At 48.4% G+C, this 25,586-nt stretch overlaps 1 protein-coding gene across 14 annotated transcripts in view; it reads right to left on the bottom strand.

Moving 5' to 3' along the window:
- The window catches only part of FMNL2 (formin like 2), a 798,413-nt gene that overhangs the window by 419,258 nt on the left and 353,569 nt on the right, over positions 1-25,586 (bottom strand). Inside the window, exon 1 of one of the 14 annotated variants that reach the window (XM_069616446.1) lies at positions 18,723-19,521. The exons of the other annotated variants lie outside the window; for them this stretch is intronic. Coding sequence (XP_069472547.1) covers positions 18,723-18,746 — 24 coding nt within the window. The 5' untranslated portion in view covers positions 18,747-19,521. Of the gene's footprint in view, positions 1-18,722; positions 19,522-25,586 lie in introns of those variants that run through there. 14 annotated transcript variants of the gene reach the window in all.

The raw sequence follows: 25,586 nt of genomic DNA on the forward strand, positions 1-25,586 counted from the left end.
CTGTGGCTCCGAATACCACTGCACACGCAGGCAGAGGCACGCCTCCTAGCGGGCACATCCCTCCGTGCTACGTGAGCGCGTCCACCCACGTGGCCTTCCTTCTGCACGAGCATTGGATGCACGCTCGCCCATCAGCACCATATAAATGCCCCGGTTTTCGAGTTTATACAGACGTATAGCTTAAAGTACAATATTTGGATATCCTGTTACCCCTGAACTGATATTTGCAGCTTCCGTTTGCGTGAGTTATGGAGGTCTTAGGTAAAATATTGATTTCCGACAGTCATGAAATGAAATAGTCCCTTAAGGAAGATTTGACTGATGCAAATGTGAGCACCACGTGTGCAGCTAAGATTGCTCATGTTTCTAGCCCACATAAACAGCTCTATCACCTGATGAACACCATGCAAATGCAAGCCTCCAGGGATCCTAATCAGGACCTGTCACAAGGAGCAGTCGCTGCAGGTTCCATGCAGCTTCCTGCTGCGGCGAAGGCGGGGCCACGGATTATAATTAGATGAGTTGATCTCGGTTATGAGCGATTCATGCACACAAACAGACTGTGTGGGGCGCCTCTTAAATCCCCACCCTCACAGTATGAGTGGGGTCAGAAGACCGCGGCCTGTCCCTGTAGTGTCAGCAGTAAGGACCACTGCAACATTACGGCGCTCAAATCCAGGACAGATGTGTCTAGGTGCCTACAATTATCCACTCTGGCCTTCCTTAACTTACACATGAGAATACTTATGGAAAAGGAAATTACACAGGGCAAGACGAGAGTCCTTGCCAATTATTAGAAAAAATGCCGACGGCTCCCATGTAAGACAGACTGGCTGTAGGAAGGGCCAGGACTCCAGATAAGATGTTGAGGTGTGAGTATTTGATGCCCTATTTTTTGTAGCGCAGAGAAAAAAGAAATCTATGGAGTAAAAATCCAATTCACACTTCCAATGGGGGTATTTGGTTGGGCAAGTAAAAATGCATTGAAAGAGATATCTTTCTTCAAACTATACGTCTTTGCAGCAAGCCATTGAAGTCCATTCTTAGATGCTCAGGCAGCAATAGTGGTTGTTGACTATAGCACAGCTGCTGGTGCCACGGACCAGAACATGTACATGGAGTGGAAGCAAGGTGGTAGGTGCCAATGGGTCTCTTTCCTACCTTTTGGTAATAGTATTGCTACTCACTATGTTATGTTTGGGCTATTAGGTGGCGGTTAAGCGCCACCCATACGCCAAAACTATTGCATTAGAATACAGATAGGGAGAAATGGCATATGAGGAGGGACACAAAGCTTGTAGGTGCTATTTGGCTATTTAACCACCCACTCACTGCCCATGGCCATGTGAATCCCTATGGCCATTCCCACCCAGTTCCTGCCCCTCCCCACCCAAAACACCTCCTCATGGGAACTTCTTGAGCTCGCTGTAATCAAGCTCTACCATCAAACTTTGCAGCCAAAGCACCTAGGCTTTTGGTGATTAGCTTCGAGTGGTTTAAGTTCTATGCGGCAGGAGATGGTGAGCGAACGGACATCATAAAAGGTGCATCCAGAACACTACTGCTTGGGAGGCATCTGGGTGCCACCTGGGCAAAGCAGTGTGTCATGGGTATTTAAGCAATGCAAGAAAGAGGAATACCTATTTTCTAATGTGCTCTGCTGATGGCCTGTTGTAAGGAACTAGTCTTGCCACCCATGTTCACCTAAGAGGACAATCCACCAAGTGACTGGTGTTTTGGTATGGATGAAAACAATCTGCCGTGACCAACGAGTTGGATTTAGGGAACTTTGAGAAAAAACACTAACACTTCTCATCTTAATGCAGCAAGCATACACATGTAAAGCCAAAGCACATTGAAAAACATAGGATTTAAACTAGATGCAGATGCATTTGAAACCAGCATTTTATAATCAGTCTTATAATTTTCTTAAGGATTTTTTTGTTATATAAATAACCTAAGTATCAAATGATCTCATTGCTTTTCTTCTAATGTGACTGAAGACAGACATGGCATTATGGAAAAACCGCTCCACTAACCACGCATGTGAAACCATTCTACGGAAAGACGGCGTAACAATGTGCCATGAACCCAATGGGCCACCGTCCATCTTGCATCCCCTACAATGGACACACTGTGCTAGCTTTTGTGACAAACCCAACTTTTCTTTTCCATACCATATGAACATTCCATTCGATGATTTACGCATTTTCCGTGGATAGAAATTGACTCCTTTCCCAAACCACCTATTTTTAGAACAGTCTAAGCCTGCTTCTCTTCCTTTTTCATTGCACAATTGCTGCAGCAGGCGACCTATCACCGTATCACCTTTCAGTCTGGCGCGGCGATGCGAGAAGGAGCCAAGCGGACTTCTCACAAGCAGGAGCCAGACAGAAGCCCAAGACTGCTCTAAAGCCAATGGGTTTCTAAACCAGCAAAACCATACCAACAGAAATCAAAACAAGTTGAGGATAGAGCCCGTAGAATATTTCTATCACAAACACAAGACTACCTTTCATTCACACGTTTAAAACTATCTCACTCAGACCACCATCCTTTTGAATGAGAACACCATTTTGGAATGCACCATTCGTAAAAGGAGGGTGTTTGGTGTGCAATATCAATGTTTCTGTTTTCTAGTCTCAGTATGTCACTCCTGGGTGCAGGGTGAATCTGATTTTACTAAACAGGATCATTTTGGCAAAGTGCCTGCGATGCAGCCAGTCGGAAGATCTCGCCTTGAAGCACAGGGTGAGGTGGGCCAGGGGGGGGAGGACACTACTGAGGGCAGGAGCGTGTGAGTGCAAGGATAGGTGAGGCCGAAAGGAAGGTGACCAGAGTTCCTGGCCAGTGAAGGGATGCAGGGATGTCAGTACAATGAAAATGAGCACGTCTGACAGTGAAGGAAGATGGGAGAGAGATTGAGAAGAGTGAGACTCTGAAGGCAAGTAGCAGCAGAGTAAATTGAAGGTACGTGCGGTAGAACAGTGAAAGGGAGCTTGTTTGGGCAGTAAACAAAAATGAGGGGAATACAGCAGACACTCACACTAGGGAAGCAGAGCTGAAGACTAGAAGTGGGGAAGACAGTGAAGGGAAGTAGCGCAGGACGATGTGGCTGGCAGGGCAGTGAAGGTCATTGCCCAGATCATACAGGGCAATGTGGCGTGACATGGCGCAGGGCAGGGCACTAAAGGGAGGCACAGTGGAACACTGAAAGAAAGTGGGGCAGACAGTGAAGGGAAGTAGCGCAGGACATGTGGCTGGCAGGGCAGTGAAGGTCATTGCCCAGATCATACAGGACAATGGGGCGTGAAACTGTGCAGGACAGGGCAGTCAAGGGAGGCACAACGGAACACAGAAAGTGGGCCAGACAGTGATGGGTAGTAGTGCAGGACAATGAGGCCGGCAGGGCAGTGAAGGTCATTGCCCAGACCATACAGGAAAATGGGGCGTGGCACTGTGCCCGGCTGGACATTAAAAAGAGGCACAGAGAGTGAAGGGAAGTAGGGCACAGCAATGAAGTCGGCAGGGCAGTGAAGGTCATTGCCCAGAGCATACAGGACAATGAGGCGTAACCTGTGCAGGGCAGGACACTAAAAAGAGTCCCGCAAAACATTGAAGGAAAGTGGGGGTAGACAGTGAAGGGAAGTAGGGAAGGACAATGAGGCCCGTAGGGCAGTGAAGGCCATTGCCCAGACCATACAGGGCAATGGGGCGTGACACTGTGCAGGACAGGGCACTAAAGAGAGGCACAGTGGAACACTGAAAGTGGGTCAGACAGTGATGGGTAGTAGTGCAGGACAATGTGGCCGGCAGGCCAGTGAAGGCCATTGCCCAGACCATACAGGGCAATGCGGCGTGACACTCTGCAGGACAGGGCACTAAAGAGAGGCACAGTGGATCACTGAAAGTGGGGCAGACAGTGATGGGTAGTAGTGAAGGACAATGAGGCCGGCAGGGCAGTGAAGGTCATTGCCCAGACCATACAGGACAATGGGGCGTGACACTGTGCAGGGCACGACACTAAAAGGAGGCACAGCGGAACACTGAAGGTGGGGCAGACAGTGAAGGGAAGCAGGGAAGGACAATGAGGCCGGCAGGGCAGTGAAGGTCATTGCCCAGACCATACAGGGCAATGGGGCGTAACACTGTGCAGGGCAGGACACTAAAGGGAGGCACAGCGGAACACTGACGGTGGGGCAGAGTGTGAAGGGAAGCAGGGAAGGACAATGAGGCCAGCAGGGCAGTGAAGGTCATTGCCCAGATCATACAGGACAATGAAGTGTGACACTGTGCAGGGTAGGACACTAAAGGGAGGCACAGCGGAACACTGGAAGTGGGGCAGACAGTGATGGGTAGTAGGGTAGGACAATGAAGCCATTAGGGAAGTGAAGGTCATTGCGCAGACCATACAGGACAATGGGGCGTGACATTCAACTCTCCGAGATAAACATAGACACAAACACATACAAAAACCAGTCCAACGAGAGGGCCACCCCAACCGCATCAAATGCCGGCTTCTACAAACGTGAATGCTTGGAATAATGAAAACAAGATAAATACCTGCAGCAAGAAACAATAATAAAGCTACACAATACCCAGAAACCACCCGAAACCGACTTACCATCCCCCTTTCTCTCTTCCACACGTCTCACCTACCACACACGCCCAAAGGGCTAGTGAAACAACCCACCAATACACTCAAACCGCACATCACTCTCTAGCCAGCTACAAAACCAATAATCTCCGACACCAAACACCTTCAACACGGGATGCAGCCCTTCCGGACACAAGAAGCCCCAGTGGACAAACAAAAGCACTCCCAGAAAGCTCACACACAAAGACATCAGTTCCCCCTGGCTCTGCACGCATTAACAGATGAGCAGAACATCTATCCTATCCCTCTCTACCCACTAAGCAACCCAACCCACCTTACAAAGCCACGTGAGCACATGAAGACCATGAAAAAGGCAGCGGTGCACAGTCTAATCTAAATGAACTTAACATAACCCAATACAACTGTGCAGGTCAGCAGTAAAGGAAGGCACGGCGGAACACTGACAGTGGGGCATACGGTGATGGTAAGTAGGCAGGACAAGGAAGCCGGCAGGGCAGTGCAAGTTATTGCCCAGACCATACATGACAATGGGGCTTGACACTGTGTAGGAGAGTCGCTAAAGGGAAGCAAAGACGAACATTGAAAGTGGGCAATCAGTGAAAGGAAGTGGGGCAGGGTGTTTGAAGGCAGGGGAACAGTGAAAGTCATGGCCCAGAAGTGAGGGAGAATAGGGCTTAAACGCTAAACTCTGGATTAAAAATAACGACCGCTAAATGCCCAAACTATACCAAATACTCTGTATATTCATTGCAAACACTGTAACTGTAACTTATCTATACTGTAAGTCATCTGACAGTGCTACACAAAAGATTCTGATAGATGTAACATATCTCTCTTGTAAGTAAAAATGCCTTGTAAGCAATGCTCGATATATGAGCCTGTAATATATGTTCCTGTAACCTAAGAAATGTAATGTAACTGTAATATATGATCCTGTAACCTAAGAAATGTAACATATTCATGTACCTGTAACCCAAGATTTATTTCTCTGCAAGCGCCCAGTTACTTAACGGCCAGGCGCGCTCTATAAATAAATAAACAATACAATACAACAGGCAGGACAAAGGAGCGGGGTTCGGGACACTGAAGGGCCAAAAGTGGCAACAAGGAAACAGAGGGCCCGATTCATGGAAAGTGCACATTTATCCTGCAAAGGCCACGCGCCGAGAACAACACTGCGTGAGCCTGTGCGCAGAATCAAAAATGTGTGTCCTGCGTTTTCATGGAATTTTCTGCACAAAGTAAGCATATGTGCAAGTCGCAGCCGGAACACCTCCAACATGCCCCCCACGCAAAGCAAAAACAGCCAGAACCGCTACCTTTGTGCGCTCCACCGGTAGCAAATACATGCACCTTTTGAAACAGTGGATGGGGTCACCCGCAAGTGGGCCTGCAACTCAGGGACCCTGCGCGTGGTCCCCTGTAACTGTCATCGGCACTCCGCCAATATGCGTGCCATGTATCGTAACTCGGGTAAAACTTAGAAAATCTGCGTGCAAACCCTCGCAAACCACTACACTGTGTATGTGCACCCCTAAATCCAATTGGGTCCTCGGCTTCATACATGCACCCCTAAATCCGACATGCAAACCCACCTCCGCGCTGCGATTCCTATGTGCAAGTGTTCTTACGCATGCTTTCAAGTGGCGGTGAGATTTGAATGGGCATTTCGCAGGCGAGAGGTTGCCTGGTCACATCCACGAATTAGCTTTGTCATGTGCATTTGTGGGTGTGCTATGGACTGCCTGCGGCCTGTCCCTCGTAACGCCCACTTTTTTCTTTGTTCTTCCTCATTTTCCGCGTTCCGCCCCCTACTCCGCTCTCTGCAAAGGGCCTCGCCCACGCTATGCGAGGTGTCTTGCGCAAGGCACTCGACGGCTCGCAGAGACATGTTGAGCCTGCGCGAAGTCATGAATCGACAAACACGGTTTTGCATGCAGAATGGCATGTAAATCCCTGATTTTCCTCCTATGAATCGGGCCCATTGGCTTTGTTCAAAATACCTGAATATAGAAATAAAGAAAAGGAATGCCATGGACCATAGCGGGAAGTGAGTCAGGCCAAAAAAGAGGTGCAGGGCTGCGGGTGCGGAAGCCCACAAGAGTCTCTCCCTCAGACCTCTCATGTTCCAGTGGTTGTGAGTTATACTGATAAATACATATAACGGAATTACTGTGACGAAATCCTTCCAAACCGGTCGGACACCCAATCTTTTTGTTAAATATATTTTTTTTAAATCACTCTGCATCTTACTGCATAGTCCAGGAAGAATGCTAGACCTTAGGAGTTCATGTGTTAAGCGGTAGGATAGAAAGGTCATTAGGCATATCGCACAGTAGGCACTGACTGCTGCCATCTCCTTAATAGCCCATTCCGTGGGCAGGCTCTGTCACAGCGGGGCTCAAGTCGAGGGTACACGCGGGTGGCAGGCGTCTGCCCACTTTTTGCAGAAGACGTGTGTATGTTTGAGGCCGGCAGTAAAAATAAAATTCTTTGCGTTATTTCATCGATTTTTTACAAAGTATGATATAGTCCATACTCGCAGCTGGCCCGACACTGGGGTTTGAAACCACTGTCTCCAGGTCGGCAACTTCACCCCCACGCCAAAGGTCCGTCTGAACCTGAAATGGCCTATGCTGGGGGGTTTTGCGCAAGGAATGCCAATGCTTGGTCAGGATCGCAGGAATCACAATGGGCTGGCGTCGGCCCCACACAGGTGCCCTTCGCTACCAGCATCGCTGCCTCAACGAGCAGCAGGCGAGGAATTATGGCGGCAGCAAGGTGATTAGGAGCCCAACCCTGCCGAAACTGCTGTTAGTAGGCTGTCAAAACTTTCGCTTGCAAGTTTCCCTTTTATGCTCACACGTGGCAACTATTTACAAAGATGCGAGTGCAATGTTTTGAACTTCCCCCACTGTGGTGCGCCCGGGCCATTCATAACCAGATGCTGAATGATCTTCCTTTGAAGCAGGGCACAAGTCGAGGGTCCTCGTGGGTAGACGCCAACCCAGGGTTTGTGTGAGAAATAACAAAAATAACAGGGCTGCAGGGCTGCGGCTGGGATTCGAACCCTGAACTCGTGTCTCTGAAGCAAGACCCTCAACTACAAGACCACTCTAACTGCTCATGTGGATATGTAAAATGACTTATTATGACATCTTACTACACATGACATCTTCTGTTACTGGCTCTTAGATTTAAAAGGTGCGTAGATTTTATACTTTAAAAGTAACATGCAAATATGTGTTCTTGGCAAAACTTTTTTAGTCGTGTGTGTTTTTTTCAATCGTGAAAGACAAGCTGAATGAAATGTGCATACTTCACTTTGATGTCCTGTGACGCCACTTCCCAATGCGCTTCAGACTCCCCTGACTTTATTTTTTAGGACTCGAGCCCTGTCTCACAAGGTCTATCTGCTATTTAGTGGTCTTCGATCACAACAGCATTTGGAGACAGTGGCGGCTGGTGAATAATTTCATTGAGAGGGATAATTATTATGGAGGACTGCATTACTCAAAAATGCTCCTCAATTCATAAAATCTAGAAAAGAAAAGTCAAATGGACTGTTCAACAATAAAAGGAAAAACTCTGACTAAAATAGCAAGTGCTTAAGAGTGACGTGAGAAGAGTTTATAGTTCTGTTGCTTTCAGCAAGGTGCAGTGATGAGAAGTGGGGTGTGACTGTGGGTCAGTAGCGACTCAAACAGCCAAGAATAACAGTCCAAAATAAAGGAATGGCCAAACAAGGTTCTATAAAAATATATATTCTTTAAACACATCATGCACAATACTAACCAGAAAAACACTACACAAAACCCACCCCTGAGGGAAGAACACAAGCAAAGAAAGCCAGCTGCAGAGCCTAATCAGGCTTCTTGGTGCTCTGTGAGCAATTCGAAAATCGTGAGAGTTCAAAAGGCGGCAAGGGAGGGTCCTAGTGAACTGGATGTGGCAAACGGGTCTTGAAAATGTCTCAAAGCAGTTCCGTGGGAAAAGCACTAGGGTCACGGCTGCCTTGGCTCGCAAGGTGATGTGAGTCCCAATCCAGGGGTTCAAGTACACGATGAATCCTTTTCTCGTTCTCTTTTCTGGTGCTCCCAGACACGGGGGAGGCTGGCACACAACTTCAGCGGTCTTTCAACACAGTGAGGTCCTGGTTGCCGCTATGGTTGGCAGGGAGGCAGGTATTGCTCCAGCAGGTAGTCACCTCCTCAGGATGCTGGGAGTTCCACTCTAGGCACTCGCGCACAAGATGGGGCTAGTTCTCTGGCTCCCCAACACAGGAGAGGCTCGTGCGCAACTGCAGAGGCCCTTCAACCACTCAGTTTATAAGCCTGATGCGTTTCCATCACTGAAGCCCTAATGAAAACAAGCACTGGCAAAGCCAACAGTTTTAGCTTGTGTATAAATAGTAGGTGTTAGGGAGAATTCTCATTTCATGGCTAATTTCCCTTACCTAGTGACTCCCTCAGCAGCTTTGCTGGATCTCTGGAGTGGTTTCTTTTCCACTTGGTAAGAGTGTGGGCTTTTCACCACTATTACTTGTATTTTGCTATGTGTGTTTACCTGTTTTTGGGATGGTGGGCTCTGGAGTACACCACTTCAGTAGCCCCCTTCTTTGTGTGTGTCACACAGCACCTTCAGTCCCATGGCACAGGATTGTCTTTGAGACTTACCACGACTCCATTTCTGAGGCTGACTACAGTCCCCCAGAAAAGGGTAAAGTTGCCATTAACTTTACTTAGTCAATCTACCACAGATCCATTACACCCCATCATACATGGAGTACTGGAAGGATTAACTCTTAACTCTTTTTATCTGGACCTCTTAGAGCATTGTTTCACTCTTTTAACATTTAGACTTGGCTGGTGGCAGTGGTATCTACCCTAACTTTTCTACCGCGATTATATTAGATAAGCGTGGTATTGTTCTTGGATATTATATTAGCCTCGAACATAAAACCCGCTTGACCAAATCGTCTTTCTTTTGGCTCCGGTTGGGTTTATTCACCATTTCTTTTTGTTAAAGTCCTTCTTGTGTTTTACTTTGCGCGGCAAACTAGGTTCGCCTTCTTTGTTCACCGTCTTTTGGCGGGCTTCTGCTCAGAAGCCCTCCTCAAGGCACCTGGGTGTCTAGGTGGGCTGAATGTGAGGGAGGGGTGTAGTCACCCCTGCACAGGGTATCCTAGGAAACCCAAGTCGCACTTTGTCATGATTGGCCAGGGTAGTTGTCCGGGCTGGACAACCGCCCTGCTGGATGATTGACAGCCAGGCTGTGTGAATGGGGTTTTTTCGCATAAAAGGCAGGTCTCTTGGGCTACAAGTCAGAGAGTCGCCACTCGAACTACAAGCAACCGAAGAGAAGCGGAGAGAACGATGGCTGCTGCAACTACCCCATCCCGGTAAAGCCCTGCTGCAGTCCTGAGCTATCTGCCCTTCAACGACTAAGAGGAGATACAGTCCGAAGTCTTCTTCCCTTGAGCCTGGTGGGGATAACCAGCTCATCTTCCACAGCCAGAGGATCCTCTTCCTTGGTCGAAATCGCTGCACACAGCTGTAGTGGTCCGGATAGCCATTTGAAGAGCCTCTCCTGTGTTTTTTAAGGAGCGCACCTTTTATTCGTTGTCGCTGCTGCCGGCTTCATCCCTGTGTGGTGCAGACCCCCTTCAGATGTCCTCCTTCACAACGAAGCTCCAGGAATCGTGGGTCAGCGGGAAATCAACAGGAACAACTGCCAGGCACTAGCTGCACCACTGGAACAAGGTACTGTGTTCTGTTGAGGAAACTGGGTGAACCCCTTTTCTTCATTTCCAAGGCTTGACCTTGTCTTCCCTCCTTCTTATAACTTTTGCTTCTGAACATTGACAATATCGAAGTACTCTTGGCTACGTTGAATCGTGAACTATCTCACTGTGTGATCTTCGGCAACAGGCCCCGGTGTCACTTGACCCTGGCTCCGGCCCTTTGACTTTTGAATTCTTGTCTGTTTCTCGATTCTGCCTGCCTAACCAAAATATTGCCTGTGATTTTTGCCTCCAACTCCCTCTGAGTCTGTGTTTTTGCCCCGGTAGCATTTCATGTCACGGATACGCGTTTAGTTAGTAGACCTTACTGTCAAAAAGGGATCGCAATCGTATTTGCGGTAACGTGCTTTGTGCATAACACCGGTTCATTCAAACACAGGGTACTTACCTTGACACATACTTTACAAAGTGAATTGGTTAGTTGTTGTATATTTAACGTGTTTTTTTTGTTTAATAGAAGTGTGTTTATAACAAATGGTTTAAAAATAAATGTACTTATATTTTTCTACCTGAAACCTTGAGTCAGTGTTTGCTTGAGTCACAGTAATTGTGGTCCCTTTGTGTAATCTCTGCTACTGCTCATATACTCTCGAGATAAGCCTGGCTGCTCCGCTACTGCTACCACTCTGACATAGTAGTACAGGCTTGTACCAAAGGTAAAACTTGTATTGCCATCTGTAGTCTTAATTGTGTGTAATGGTCCCTAAGGGCACTGCACATGATTCTACCTAACAGTAGGCATTTGGCAGGCACTGCTATTATATGCCCAGGTACTTGCATCGTTTTTCATCTGCTACCATTTAATACCACTACGGCAGTGTATGGCAGGTGCATTTGCCATGCCTACAGAAACGCCCAAACTGTTGGCATTGCCAGTCGTTGTTTCAATTGACATGTCTTGCTCCATGAAACAAAACAAAATGCTACAGCACCAATTATTTTCTACCAATGCTAAAATATCCCGATGTAAAGCGATGCCATGGATGGAACAGAGAGAAGCACAGTGTGTCGCTGAAGGTGCTGTTTCAGTGTCGTTACTAAATGCACTGTAAAAGTCAGGTAGCTCGGCATTAGAATACCAGCCCACTAATTGTGCTACTTGTTAAGTGTAGTGATGCACACACTATGGTGTTACCAGAGGGAGCCTTTGGCGCACCGCTAAATGACCGAGCATGCGTAAAAGCAACATTTCCCTAGCGTGAATATGCACGCTGCTTTTACTTGCGATGAGTGCCACCACACAATGTCTAGCGTCCCCACCACTACAGAACGCCCCTTTTACAGACTCGCGGGCGCAGCGCCCCAGCAAGAATGCGGCCTTGGGGGTTCGTGTATCACTGGCCTGCAATATTACCACTGCAGAGATAACGGCTATTATCTTTGCTGTAAAGACTAAATCAAGTCTTAACTGCGTTTTACAAGGACGTCTGGCCCAGTATTTCAATGAAAATATGTTTGGAAGACGCCAGCTTTTTTGACCTTGCAGTTGGTTATCTTGACGCTCTTCTGGAGAGTGAGCAGGGTAACTCCTCTCAGTGGGACTCAGGCGCACTTTGGGGGCAGGCTTTGGGCCAGGAAGACTGATTTTACTTGTATTCATCGCGAAAGGCACTCTTTCGCTGCACCTCCTCGCCTCCTTTACACTAAAGGTTAGACGGCGGCCCTCAATTGATAAGAAAAACACTGGCCCACTTCAGTCTTGATTTCTCGTGTGGGGGCACTGGCACTCTATTTGACCATCAGCGAACAGAGGCAACACCTGACGCACCAATCCCTCACAATGTTTCAGAGCCAGGTTTGACTGGGGCAGAGCCTCCAGGGCTCTGGCATCTGCCCCAGGGACCTGTTTGGAATCTCATTCCAGCCAGAGCTTGAAGATGCAGAGTGACTGCTTGGCGAGGGATGGGAACCCTCCTGGGAAAGGAATCCTCCTTGAGGGCAGGGGATTGGCTAGACAGTGAGGGGTGCATATTCTCACAGGGGTTGGGGTTGCAGAGTGAGGGCTGAGAGAACTCCTACATGCAGGGACACAAGTTGGGTTGTACAGAGAGGGACGCAACCTCTTCTACATATAAGGACATTGGTTGGGCTGTCGAGTGTAGGGTGAAAGCCCGCCTACGTGCAACAGCAGGGGTTGGCTTGTATAATGAGGGATGGGTTGTACAGTGAGGGATGATAACCCACCTCCATGCAAGGACAGGGGTTGGGTTGCAGATTGAGGAGTGGGACCCCTCCTTCATGCAAGGACAGGGGTTTGGTTGCAGAGTGACGGGCGAGAACCCTCCGCCATGCAAGGAGAGGGGTTGGGTTGTAGATTGAGGGGTGGGAACCCTCCTTCAGGCAAGGACAGGGGTTGGGTTGCAGAGTGATGGGTGAGAACCCTCTTTCATGCAAAGACAGGGGTTGGGTTGTACAGAGAGGGACGCAAGCTCTTCTGCATATAAGGACAGTGGTTGGGCTGTAGAGTGTAGGATAAAAGCCCTCCTTCGAGGGTTGGCTTGTATAATGAGGGGTGGGTTGTACAGTGAGGGATGATAACCCTCCTCCATGCAAGAACAGGGTATGGATTGTACAGTGAGGGATGATAACCCACCACCATGCAAGGACAGGGGTTGGGTTGCAGATTGAGGGATGGGACCCTCCTTCATGCAAGGACAGAGGTTGGTTTGCAGAGTGATGGGTGAGAACCCTCCTCCATGCAAGGACAGGGGTTGGGTTGCAGATTGAGGGATGGGACCCTCCTTCATGCAAGGACAGAGGTTGGTTTGCAGAGTGATGGGTGAGAACCCTCCTCCATGCAAGGACAGGGGTTGGGTTGCAGATTTAGGGGTGGGAACCCTCCTTCATGCAAGGACAGGGGTTGGGTTGCAGAGTGACGGGCGAGAACCCTCCGCCATGCAAGGACAGGGGTTGGGTTGCAGATTGACGGGTGAGAACCGTCCTTCATGCAAGGACAGGTGTTGGGTTTCAGAGTGACAGGTGAGAACCATCCTTCATGCAAGGACGGGGGTTGGGGTGCAGAGTGACGGGTGAGAACCCTCCTCTATGCAAGGACTTGGGTTGGATTGCAGAGTGAGGGTTGGGAATCCTCCTTCATGCAAGGACAGGGGTTGGGTTGCAGTGTGACAGAGGAGAGCCCTCCTTCACGCAAGGACAGGGGCTGGGTTGCAGAGTGACGGGTGAGAACCCTCCTTCATGCAAGGATAGGGGTTGGGTTGCAGAGTGACAGGTGAGAACCCTCCTTCATGCAATGACAGGGGTTGGGTTGCAGAGTGACGGGTGAGACCCCTCCTTCATGCAAGGACAGGGGTTGGGTTGCAGAGTGACGGGTGAGACCCCTCCTCAATGCAAGGACATGGGTTGGATTGCAAAGTGAGGGTTGGGAATTCTCCTTCATGTAAGGACAGGGTTTGGGTTGCAGAGTGACAGAGGAGTACCCTCCTTCACGCTAGGACAGGGGATGAGTTCTACAGTGAGGGATGAGGAACCTCCATGCACAGGCAGCGGTTGGGTTGCAGACCGCTTGCAGAGTGAAGGATGAGAACTCTCTTGCATGGGAAGACGGGGTTTGGGTTGTGGAATGGGGGATGTGAGTCCTGCTCCATAAGCGGGCAGGGGTGGGTTGCCGCATACGGGATGCAAACCCCCCTTCACGGGAAAGACTTGCATGTAGTCAGCTGGCCTAAGGACCCCCCCACCCCCCGCAAGCCCCAGGGGGCGCCAGCAGTAGATGCAGTGTCTGCGTGAAGCAGAAGTAACCAACGAGGTGAAGGTAGACTGGGCAAGAAAAAAGCATTAGGATCTGTGTCTGGCTCTAATCTGCTTTTATTTCATTGGCTGGGTGACGCATATTTCCGTGGTTTATTCTTAGTTTTATTTATAACTCTTCAGTAATGTCATCCTTGGTAGATGTCCCAGCACTTCGTAGTTTTCCATCTGCTACTGTAATTAAATTAGGCTCTGGCTTTCAGCGTGGTGGACATAAAGCATGCGAAACGGAAACCTCACCTATATTACTTGGCAGTCTCAAGTGGTCATGAAAGTCCTGCATTACCAAGCAGCCCTTTAGTGCCAAGTCCAGCTTTCTACAACCCTCGTGCGTCTTTAGAAATGGGCGGCCTTGTGCCACGGTATAGGAACCTTTGCGCCCCATGGTTTGTTCAGGTAATCGCTTTATTTATGGAAATATTCTTTAGCATGTCTTGCGATTTGTTGTGTTGTGGGGTTTTTATATTTGCAACACCACTGTTCCTCGATGTTTGCTAGTCCTGGGGTGATTGGTTTCCCAAAATGCATCGTTCATTGAGTGACAATGTAACTTTTGTATTAAACAGTACAATCCCTAGGCCAGTGCCCCTTCTCATTGGAAGTGTTTTCGTGTGCTTTGTGCACCAGTAGCTGCACAATGCTTTTATGTGCAGTTATAACTACTATTGGTATACCGGCTCAAGCTCTTTTCTGCCATGATGTCCTTGACTTACAGAACCAGAGCAACACTGCATATATATGAGCTCCATGCACCCATCTAACCACACTGCAGCACAGGAGAAGAAGGAAGCTTCACAGCCCGGTACTCACCCTTCAACGCTGCAGCTCAGCAGGCAGTAGATGCTTAACCGTCCAAGACTCATCCTGCCACACTGGAGCTCAGCAGGCGGCATCAAGGTCACAGTGCAGGATGCATGTAGCCACACTGCAGCTCAGGACGAGAGTGTGGCTTCACAGCCCCTTACTCACCCTTCAACACTGCATCTCAGCGGGCAGTAGATGCTTCACCGTCCAAGACTCATCCTGCCACACTGGAGATCCGGAGGCAGTAACAAGGTCACAGTCCAAGACTCATCTTGCCACACCGCAGGTCAGCAGGCGGCATCCAGGTCACAGTGCAGGATGCATACAGCCACACTGCAGCTCAGCAGAAGATGGAAGCTTCACAGCCCTGGACTCACCCATCAACACTGCAGCTCAGGAGGCAGTAGATGCTTCACCATCCAAGAATCGTCCTGCCACACTGGAGCTCAGTAGGCAGTAACTAAGTTACAGTCCAGGACGCATGCAGCCACACTGCAGCTGGAGGAGATACTCACTCACCCTTCAACACTGCATCTCAGCGGGCAGTAGATGCTTCACCATCCAAGACTCATCCTGCCACACTGGAGATCCGCAGGCAGTAACAAGGTCACAGTCCAAGACTCATCTTGCCACACCGCAGGTCAGCAGACGGCATCCAGGTCACAGTGCAGGATGCATACAGCCACACTGCAGCTCAGCAGAAGATGGAAGCTTCACAGCCCTGGACTCACCCATCAACACTGCAGCTCAGGAGGCAGTCGATGCTTCACCGTCCACGACTCATCCTGCCACACAGGAGCTCAGCAGGTGGTAACTAGGTCACAGTCCAAGACTCATCCTGCCACACCGCAGGACAGCATCCAGATCACAGTGCAGGAAGCATACAGCCACACTGCAGCTCAGCAGAAGATGGAAGCTTCACAGCCCTGGACTCACCCATCAACACTGCAGCTCAGGAGGCAGTAGATGCTTCACCATCCAAGAATCGTCCTGCCACACTGGAGCTCAGTAGGCAGTAACTAAGTTACAGTCCAGGACGCATGCAGCCACACTGCAGCTGGAGGAGATATACGATTCACAGCCCCGGACTCACCCTTCAACACTGCAGCTCAGCAGGCAATAGATGATTCACCGTCCAAGACTCCTCCTGCCACACTGAAGCTCCCCAGGTGTAATCCAGGACACAGTCCAGGACGCAGACAGCCACACTGCAGCTCAGCAGGAAGTAGACGCTACACAGTCAAAGAACCATACTCTCGAGAGTCTAACCTTCCCTCCGCTCATGTTACCACAAAAGGCGAAGGCGGTATTTCTCCTAACTGTGCCTGTTTAACCTTTGTGATTGTGTTGGCTCTTGGTTAGTAGAAGTGAGGATTGAGTAGGCGCTTTAGCCTCCGTTTAACCTTGTACTCATGCAGGGAGAAGTCAATTTGTTACAGCCACCTAAACACTCAAGATGTGACTATGCCGACATCTCAGCATGAACCAAAACACCTTTGGGTTCTGCTTAGAGCTGCCTTCTGTCTCTCCAACCGCCATCTTCCTGCTACCCCTCCTTTCCCATTACCCTACCCCTCTGCCCATTTCCTCTTCCATCTTTTGACCCTTCCTCTGCCCTCTCACAATCAACCCCAAAGCCTCCCCCCCACCCGCCACTCGTGTTCTGCACACTGCAATGTTCACAACTAAAAGGCCAATCCCCTTTTTGATCTCTGGGACACATCTAACTGCAGTTCACTGGGTACCAGACACATGCTGCATATACTTCCATCCTCTGTGCATGACACCAATTCATTTTGCCCCAAGATCCAACCTATACATTTACTGACACAGACGCAGCATTAACTCAAAATGGCAAATTTGGATGAAAATACACAGATCTTCGAAATCTGCCTTTGTGGTGCACCATCACAGTCTTAAGCTCCAAGCTGTGGAACTCTCTTCTTCTCCAACATGTAGCATTCATAAGCACCTTGCGTTCTGGAAGGCACGTAAAGAATTCCTAGCACTGTTATGAGATAGCCGATTTCACACTAGCTGCCCCATCAATGAATGCTCAAAATAACGAATGAGTATTCCATGCCTGCGCATCCTACTCTCGCATTCAGATACACTCCTGCTACTCACATAAGTGCACATATCTGGTCATCACACACAGAACCCAGCACTGCCCCTTAGGGTAGGAAAGCCTATGTTCGTTACTATCACTTGCCAAATACATTTTGCTGCTCTACTGGCACACATTTAACAAGAACACATCGTCACATCTGTGGTCCTCATGCAGGACATTAAAAATAAAACACACAGGAGACACTCAAACTTTACAAACGTCCACACACGCACCTAGGCTTTGACTTTAAATGCTCTCAATAATCATGACAGGCTAAAGGGCTACAAGTGGCAGATGTCCCATTTACAAATGCCCATTAACGTAACATCAAGCTTATTACAAAGGCAGATCTGTTTCCAAAAAGAATATATCATCGCTGCGATGCCACGCACTCTGCATACTGCGAAATAAATGTCATAAACAGGAAGGATGTACAGAAGCAGACCAGTTTTATACAAAGAGGAAGAATAGAGCCTTTATCGGGAGCTACACATGTAACAGTACTGCTTAGAACACACTTGTTCTGGACATTAGCATCATTTCAGACCACAGGGTTCTCACCGCTACAGAATTTTGGGCACTGCTCATTTTGCATTACAAAAGCTCTTATTTCGCTCATGACTATACAAGTATAAAATGGTGAAAATTGGTTCTCATTGTCCAAAGAGTGTCGTGTTTTATTTGACATAAATTGCCTGAAGCAAAAACGTAGCCCACATCCACATGTGGACTACTAGGTGGGCTTGGAGTGCATCAGGCGTTGGTAGTATTGTTAGGTCCAGCTCCAGTGTGAAGTTGCTGTGCTAGGCACTTGTTGAAACTGTAAGGCAGTCTTTGCTATTTTCTTACTCATTTTAATCGCAATCCCAAATAACCCTGCTTAGTAAAGATGAGTCTGTGCAGTTCCTTTGCTGTGAACCACTACTTTAAATGGGCCGGTACTACCCAGCACTCAGTACCTGCACTTCTTATTTTTGAGCATTTGAGTACCTGCACTTCTCAACGCCTGAAAGAGAGTACCGGTACTCTACTAGGGGGCGAGGTGAAAATGAAAGCTTTTCATTTCACTTTATTACAACTTAAAGGATTAAGCTTCTGCAGCTTTTGTTGGGGAAATCAGTGCCCTCTCCCTCCTCCTCTCTCCACCACACGCTGTGCGCATAATGTCTACTTCAGAGCCCACACTGCAGAACATAAGGAGAGACAAACATGCATGTACTGTGCTCTCAGCACACCAGGCGCAGAGCACTGTGGGCTTCACTTTTTACTATTGGTGTCCCTGGAGCAAGGATTGATTTGGAAAGCTTCGGAAATACCTTTTTAAAGTTTGTTCTTTGTTATTAGCAGAGCCTATTCTAATATGTAATTGTTTAAGTAACTGGAGTTGTGATGGAATGTTTTTGACTGAAAACACACACAGCCCCAGTTTCCTACTGAATTTCTTATTAGGCAATGAAAGTGATACATAATAAAACTCCTCTTCTGAAGCTCTATTTACAGCTATGATATCTGCTCCTTTGATCTGCAAAAAAAGAAAGTCTCACTTTATAAAAATAGTCAAACTTTCTTAACACAATGCATAACAACAAACTGAAAGAATCACAGATACACTGCTTTACCAAAGTGTGTGATCCTTGGCACATAATTTAATCTCACTGGGCATTGTCTGCAGAGTGCGCTTAAAAGGGACCTGTGCCCAAGGTGCTACGCCGGAATGTCCGGCGGCAAAATCAGTGTGCCGGAATGTGCATCTTCGCAGCCTGGCCAGTACCTGCACTTATTTTTTTCCCTTTAAAGCACTGATGTGCACACAGTCTCCTTCCTTGGGCTGCCTAATACATGCCAACCACAGGCGAGAACTGCCATGATCCGTGTCTTTGCCAAAGGTACTCTGACAATGCTGCAGTTTTGTTCCCAATTATAAATAATAAAGCTTGTATCAAAAATAGACTAAATGTTCGATGTCACTTGTTTACGAGAACTGGTTTATTTTGAAGATTCCTAAACACGGGACATAGTTTGCTTTTTAATGTAGTCGTTGAATGAGAGGATCCTGTGGTTTACTGGAGGAGTGTAACAGCAACACGTTTTCTCCCAGCGTTCACATGTTTTTCTGAGCACAGATTTCGAGCTCCCAGGTCAAAGGCCACGTGCTCTCCATGGTGGGAGTCCGAACACTCTCCCCCGCATTCCAGCGAAACTGTGGAGTCTCCGTGTGCATCCAGAAACGGTTCCTTGGGGCGGGGTGAGGTTGCGCGCTTCACCCGAGAGACGCGGCCCCAGATCGTTGAACTCAGTCCGCCCACTCCAAGCTGTTCCGCATGTGAACACTTTCTGTGCTCACACATAAAATCAGGGCGCTGCACGCGGCAGATGGCGGAAGGCCGAGGCTGCTTGCTTAGCTTCGAGTAAAGGACCCGCCGCCCACTCAGCGCGACGAAAGCGCGTCAAAACAAGCGCAGGACGCAGCACGTTAACGTAACACGAGAGAACGCCGTTCCACACGCGCACTCCTCCCTCTCGCCCTGGCACGCTCTTCTGTCTGCCAGGGTCAGGTTGTCCATAGCATTTCAGAGCCATCTCATCTGTATTACTCTCACCGTGTTTACTCAATGCCTCCTATGTTTAGCGCCAGTTACTCGGCAGAAAAAGCTAAGCAGTCTCTATTTTCTTCCCACTACTCCCACAATTAACCTCAAATACGAGCCTTAGTTTCTCCCCTGTAACACACGTTTCTTTTTCTATTTATGTAACACATGGCAACATTATGAAAAAGTCGACCATGGTAACCATCATTTACCTCAAACTGCGCTGTGCATATTAATGGCATCTTTAAACGAAATGTCAAAAGAGCCGTTGTTTACATTGTCACATATGTCAAGCCCCGAAGCAGGATGTTGACGAATGCCAAAACTTCAGTAGAGTGATAAATGGCATTAGGGTTGGACCTGCGAACAGCAAGATCCAGTCAGGTTTTCAGTATACCTGCAATGAATATGCATCAGACAAATTTACAAATAAGGACATTCTATGGAGGTGATCTGAATATTCATTTGCTGTTCATTCAGTCATTTGTATAGCACCTTTCACTATAATTATTATGGTCCCAACGCGCTGTTGGTTGAACGCCCTCTGAGGGACGGGTCCAAAAGTTTGGGAAAATTGGGAGGTGATATTATGCGTGTATGCATTTAAGCCATTCAAGTTATGTGAGGGTGGGCAAGACCCGGCTTGTCACTCAGGTCTGAATGGAGTGCGGATGGACGTGGCTGAGATATACTATGAACTAAAGGAGTAAGATTGTGTTTATGGAGATAGAGAGTAATGTGGGAAGCTACAGTGAATGTTTGTTGTTAAAGGTTGCTTTATTCTTATGGCAGACGTGTTGTGCAATAGTGGTTGTTATATGTGAGTGCAAGGTGTGTGGAGTGAGCCTGTGCCTTCTGCTAAGTTGCAAAGGTGTGCAAGAGGAGAAAATGGGTTAGCTGCGCAAACAACAACATCTACATCCTGGGTTCCTCTATGTACAAGGAGCACTGCTATGTTTCACAGACTATTTAAGTGCTAGACAAATACATAATACTCACCTTCTGAGAGGTTCTTAGAGTGAAAAATGGCTATCCCTAGTTCCTTCTAGTGCGGACAAGGTCACCATTTCTTGATTACATGCAGTGGCATGGCCCACCCTGATGTGCTTTATAGTTACATGCAGTGCCAACCGCGACGGAGAGATCCGAAGTGCCTGATTGTACTCCTCCAGGATGACCAGAGTGATTTTTCGACGGTGCATATTGAGTGCAATGCATTGGCCATCATCCAAGCCCATATGAGTGCAATACCCGGCCCACTGTCAAGATTCTTTCCAAATGCAAGTTACTGGAATAACTTCCTGAGTCCTCCATGTGTTGCTGACGGCCCTCAACGAGGGGTTGGAGATGGTAGAGCAAAGTGGATGAAAGGAGAAAAGAGGCTGGTGGCTGACAAAGGGCAGAGTGTGCGGGGGGGACTGTTGGATGAAGCCTGTGGGCAAGTGGTAGGAGTTGGCGCAGGAAGCATGGAAGATCAGGAAGAATGGGGCAGCCAGGATTTGAGGGATTTCCTGAAGGCCAGGTGATCCTCTATGAGGCAAAGACTGAGGGGAGGGAGTTCCAGAAAGTGGGTGCAAGGACCTAGAAACAGGCTCCTCCTAATCTGGAAAATTTGAAAGGGGGGACTACCAGGAGGTCTGTGTGGAGCCTGATCTGAGGATTCTGGTGAGGCGGTAGCTTGTGAGCTTGCTTTGGTGGAACTCACTTTCTTATGAATATTGTGGTGGGTAATGCACATGGCTGTGTTGAAATGGATTTTACTATTCAGATGTTCCCCGAGCCTAGCCCTGTGCTGTCACACAATTCGATATTGGTTGGTGCTAAGAAGCTGCTTAGAACCCAAATAGAGAACATTTAATTCATGGACACTTATTTTGCTTTATTTCTCATCCCCAGTATCTCGATCTCTTTTAGGGAGGATCGAGAAGCTGCATTGCCTTTAGATAACAGCATTATTCATTAGCTACTGATGCTAAAATGGTGGGTGTTCCTCTATTTAAATATGTACACCCAAGGATTCAGTTTCTTCCTTGATATTCGGTGACATTTTCTTTAAAGGACTGCAATGGGCAAAGTGTATATCTCCTTCTGGTTCCGGACATGGGCACCGCTCTCTTAATGGTCCCCTGTGTAAGGGGCTCACTAGCCTCTTGTCTCTGAACATACAGGTGAATCGGTGACTAGCACCTGCTGCTTCATCTGTGCATCTTGAGCAATATTCTTGCCTTCCGCTCCTCTTCTGAAACAAATCTGATTGTGATTGCTAGCGGTAGCACCTCTTCATAACTGGATTTTGGACATTCTCTGCACCCTAGATGCACAGAGTACCTCACTAAATGCTTGCTGATCATGCAGAATGCTCCGGCTAGACCGCCCAGTGGAGCCTGCAGAAGTTATCATGTGGCTCTTTTGCTCTGCCAGCTTCACATTTTCTGATCAACTGAGATTGAACCCATACTCTGCCCACCCTCTTTGACCACCTAGGATGCCCTGATACAGATCTTCCCCAATACCCCAATTTAGGTTGTATTTAGACATTGAATATGCCATTTTAGCTAAAAGACCACAAATGCCACAACACCAACCAATAACCACCTTGAAAGTTCACCTCCAGGTCAGAACCCCCAAGCAATGAATTGTGGGTGTGCAATTTAGATCAGAAGATTGCCTTTTGATCCAGAAAATGACCGTTGTCTTAGATGGTTGCTCTGTTTTATACATAGTTATATCAACCCAAAACAAAAACAGATAGCTCTCAAGGATGCAGGCAACTACTTATATACATTTCACCCTCATTAAGGCTCATCTGTGCAGTACAGTACAATATCCTTCAGATTGAAGCATTAGGGCATGTTTAGCAAACATCATACAAGTTCAAGTGGGTTTAAAAATGCATGAAAACATCCTTCTGCCTGAAATGTGAGAGTGGGCCTATTTGTAAGCGTGCAATGCATTTGTCTGTGGCTCTGCACTAGAGGTGAACTTCTAGGGATGGCTACTGGGCATGCATCTTTTTAGCTGAAAAGACTTATTCTATTCTCACATTTCAGGTAGAATGGATTTTTACAATGGAAGTCAAAGGGTTAAGGTTCTTAGTTTTGCCCACATAGCCTTGGGCCCCTGTTTGTACTCAAGTACTGCTCCTCCTTTGCCATGTTCCTGCTTTTTTCAAGAAAAACTCGGGCATCACACCTTTATGGTATTGGCACCTCAGAAGAGCAGTGAGAATTTCGCTATTTCCTAAATATAATTACTACATGGTGTGCAGTAGCACCTTGGAGCGTATCATATGCGCAGAATGGAATCATCATAATAAAGTGCCACCTACCTTCTTGGTCATCCGACCCATGAAGCGCATATCAGTTGAGGCTTTCGCCACCACTTTCTCACCCCCCACTCACCCTGTGGCTGACTCTCACCCTGACACAGCCCTCTCCATGCTCCACTCTGTTATATCTGATTCTCTTGATATCCTTGCCCCTGTCATGAGGATCCGCCTGAAGCCCAAAGCCAAGTGCAACTCCTGGTACGACTCAGACCTCATCACCCTAAAACACAAGTGCAGGGTGGCCGATAGGAAATGACGTGCTTCTTGTACATCCTCTGACAAACTGGCCTGCCGCCTGCTCCAAAGGCAATACCGGCTCTCTGTCCTCACCAAGAAGAGAGCTCATATCCAAGCCCACGTCTCTGTGGCATCTAACAACTCAGCTGAACTCTTTAAAATCTACAATGAACTGGCCAATCCTGCCGCAGTCTCTACCTCTCCTGTCCCTTCCCAGGCCCTCTGCACGGCACTGGCTTCTCATTTCATCTCTAAGACTCAGGAGATCCTGTCCTCACTCTCCTCTTCTCCCCTCCCTCCCTATACTCCCTGCTCTTCCTCTGGCCCTTCCGCAGCCACCTCTCCTCCCTCCTTCTCTGCCTTTCCCCTGTTCTCCGCTGACGAGATTTCTAGACAAGTCCGATCTATGAAGGTCTTGTCAAAACAGGTTCACCTCTGTTCCACCAAAACCATCAAGGACCACATTGACACCCTGGCTCCTGCTCTGGCTGACTTCTGCAACCACTCCTTCGCCACTGGAGTCTTCCCATCCCCCCTGAAGCACTCCCTTGTGCACCCTCTTCTTAAGAAACCCTCTGCCGATCCCTCCTGTCCAGGTAACTATCGCCCAATCTCCATCACTTCCTTCCTTCACAAGCTCCTGGAGAAACTGGCCATCTCCCAGCTTAATCTCCACACTGAATCTGTTGGTTGTCTTCACGACCATCAGTCTGGCTTCAGAGTTGCCAGAAGCAGGGAAACTGCTCTCCTGAACATCCGTGAAGACCTGCTCTCCAACCTTGACTCTAACACCCCCTGTGTCCTCATCTTGCTTGCTCTCTCTTCTGCCTTTGACACTGTCAACGATGCCATCCTGCTTAATTGTTTCTGTGATAACCTGGGTATCACTGTTCAGGTCTTGGTGTGGCTGACTTCCTTCCTCTCTGACCGACTCTCCCAGGTCCAACTTGGGTCCTTCCCCTCTGCTATCTTTTTCTCTACCTGTGGTGACCACCAGGTGTCAAACCTCTCTCCCTGGCTGTTCACCCAATACCTGGCACTCCTTGCCCACCGCATTGCCGCTCTGTGCCCCAGCTTTCAGTGCTATGTTGATGACACTCATCTTCATGCTACCTCCGGCCACCTCTTCCCCGTCCCTCATCTTTGACTGTCTGTCTGCTATCCAGGAGTGGTGTGTCGCCAATGACCTCTGCCTTAATGCCAGTAACACTGAGATTCTCCTCATCGGCACACCTGCTCCCCCCTTTCCTGTCACCCTCTGCCAGCCTCTCTTGGCCCTCCTCCTGCTCCCACCTGCAAGGCTAAAAACCTTGGGGTCATCTTCGACTCCACACTCTCTTTCTCTCCTCACATCTCTGATGTCTTTAAGAAGTCAAACTACCAGTTGCACCTCCTCAGAGGTATTCTTCCCTTCCTCTCCTTCCCCCAGAAGTTCACTGTGTCCAGAGCCCTGGTTCTCTCTAGGCTGGACTATTGCAACAGCCTCTTTCTAAATCTTCCTGCTTCTACTCTAGGCCCTCTGCAACTCATCCAGAACAGGACTGCAAGACTTGTCTTAACCTCAAGCCCAGGGATCCTATCTCTTCAGGACTGAAATCTCTGCACTGGCTTCCAGTGGCGGCGAGGATTAAGTTCAAAACCCTCTGCATCGTCCACAAGGCCTTCTGGTGCCTGGGGCCTCAATACCTTCAACTCTCTCTTCCTAAATATCTTCCCTCTCGAGCTCTTCGCTCATCTGCCTCTAACTCCCTCAGGGTCAGTTGCTTCTCCAAGCAACAAGTTGGTGGTAGATCTCTCTCCTCAACTTGGGCCTCCATCTGGAACAGCCTCCCTGCTTCCTTGAAACTCGAGGAGAACCATCTTCAGTTCCAGAAGCACCTTAAAACCTTCCTCTTTGCTTCTGCTTTCTCTCCCCCTCTCTCCTGCTGAAGTCCTGCTTATTTTGATACTGCAGGGTTACCTGGCCACCCTTCTGATCTCGGGCCCTAGCCCTGCCAGTTTCATGCCTGCACTGCCTCCCTGGCAACCCCTGCACATGGGGACTGTTTCTGTATGCCTACAGTCCCCCCACCAGCACTTAGGTCTGCACTTACCACCAGCTGGCCGTTCTTTTATTTATCTTGCTATTTATTATACCATGTACTGCACTTTCCCCTCCCCCCTGCACTTTCCTTCCCCCTCCTTTGCACTTGCGCAATCTGAATGTCACCTAGCCTAGTAAGATCGTTGTCTGTCTTCCCTCTGTTCCCCCTCCCTTGCCTCGTTGTGCCTTAAAACACTTGTGTATAGACCTTGTTTTTGAGTCTTGCACCACGTGTCAGTAGACCACG

This window comes from Ambystoma mexicanum, chromosome 9, assembly GCF_040938575.1.
Source record: "Ambystoma mexicanum isolate Mex_15411 chromosome 9, UKY_AmexF1_1, whole genome shotgun sequence".
In the NCBI taxonomy this organism is placed as follows: Eukaryota; Metazoa; Chordata; class Amphibia; order Caudata; family Ambystomatidae; genus Ambystoma; species Ambystoma mexicanum.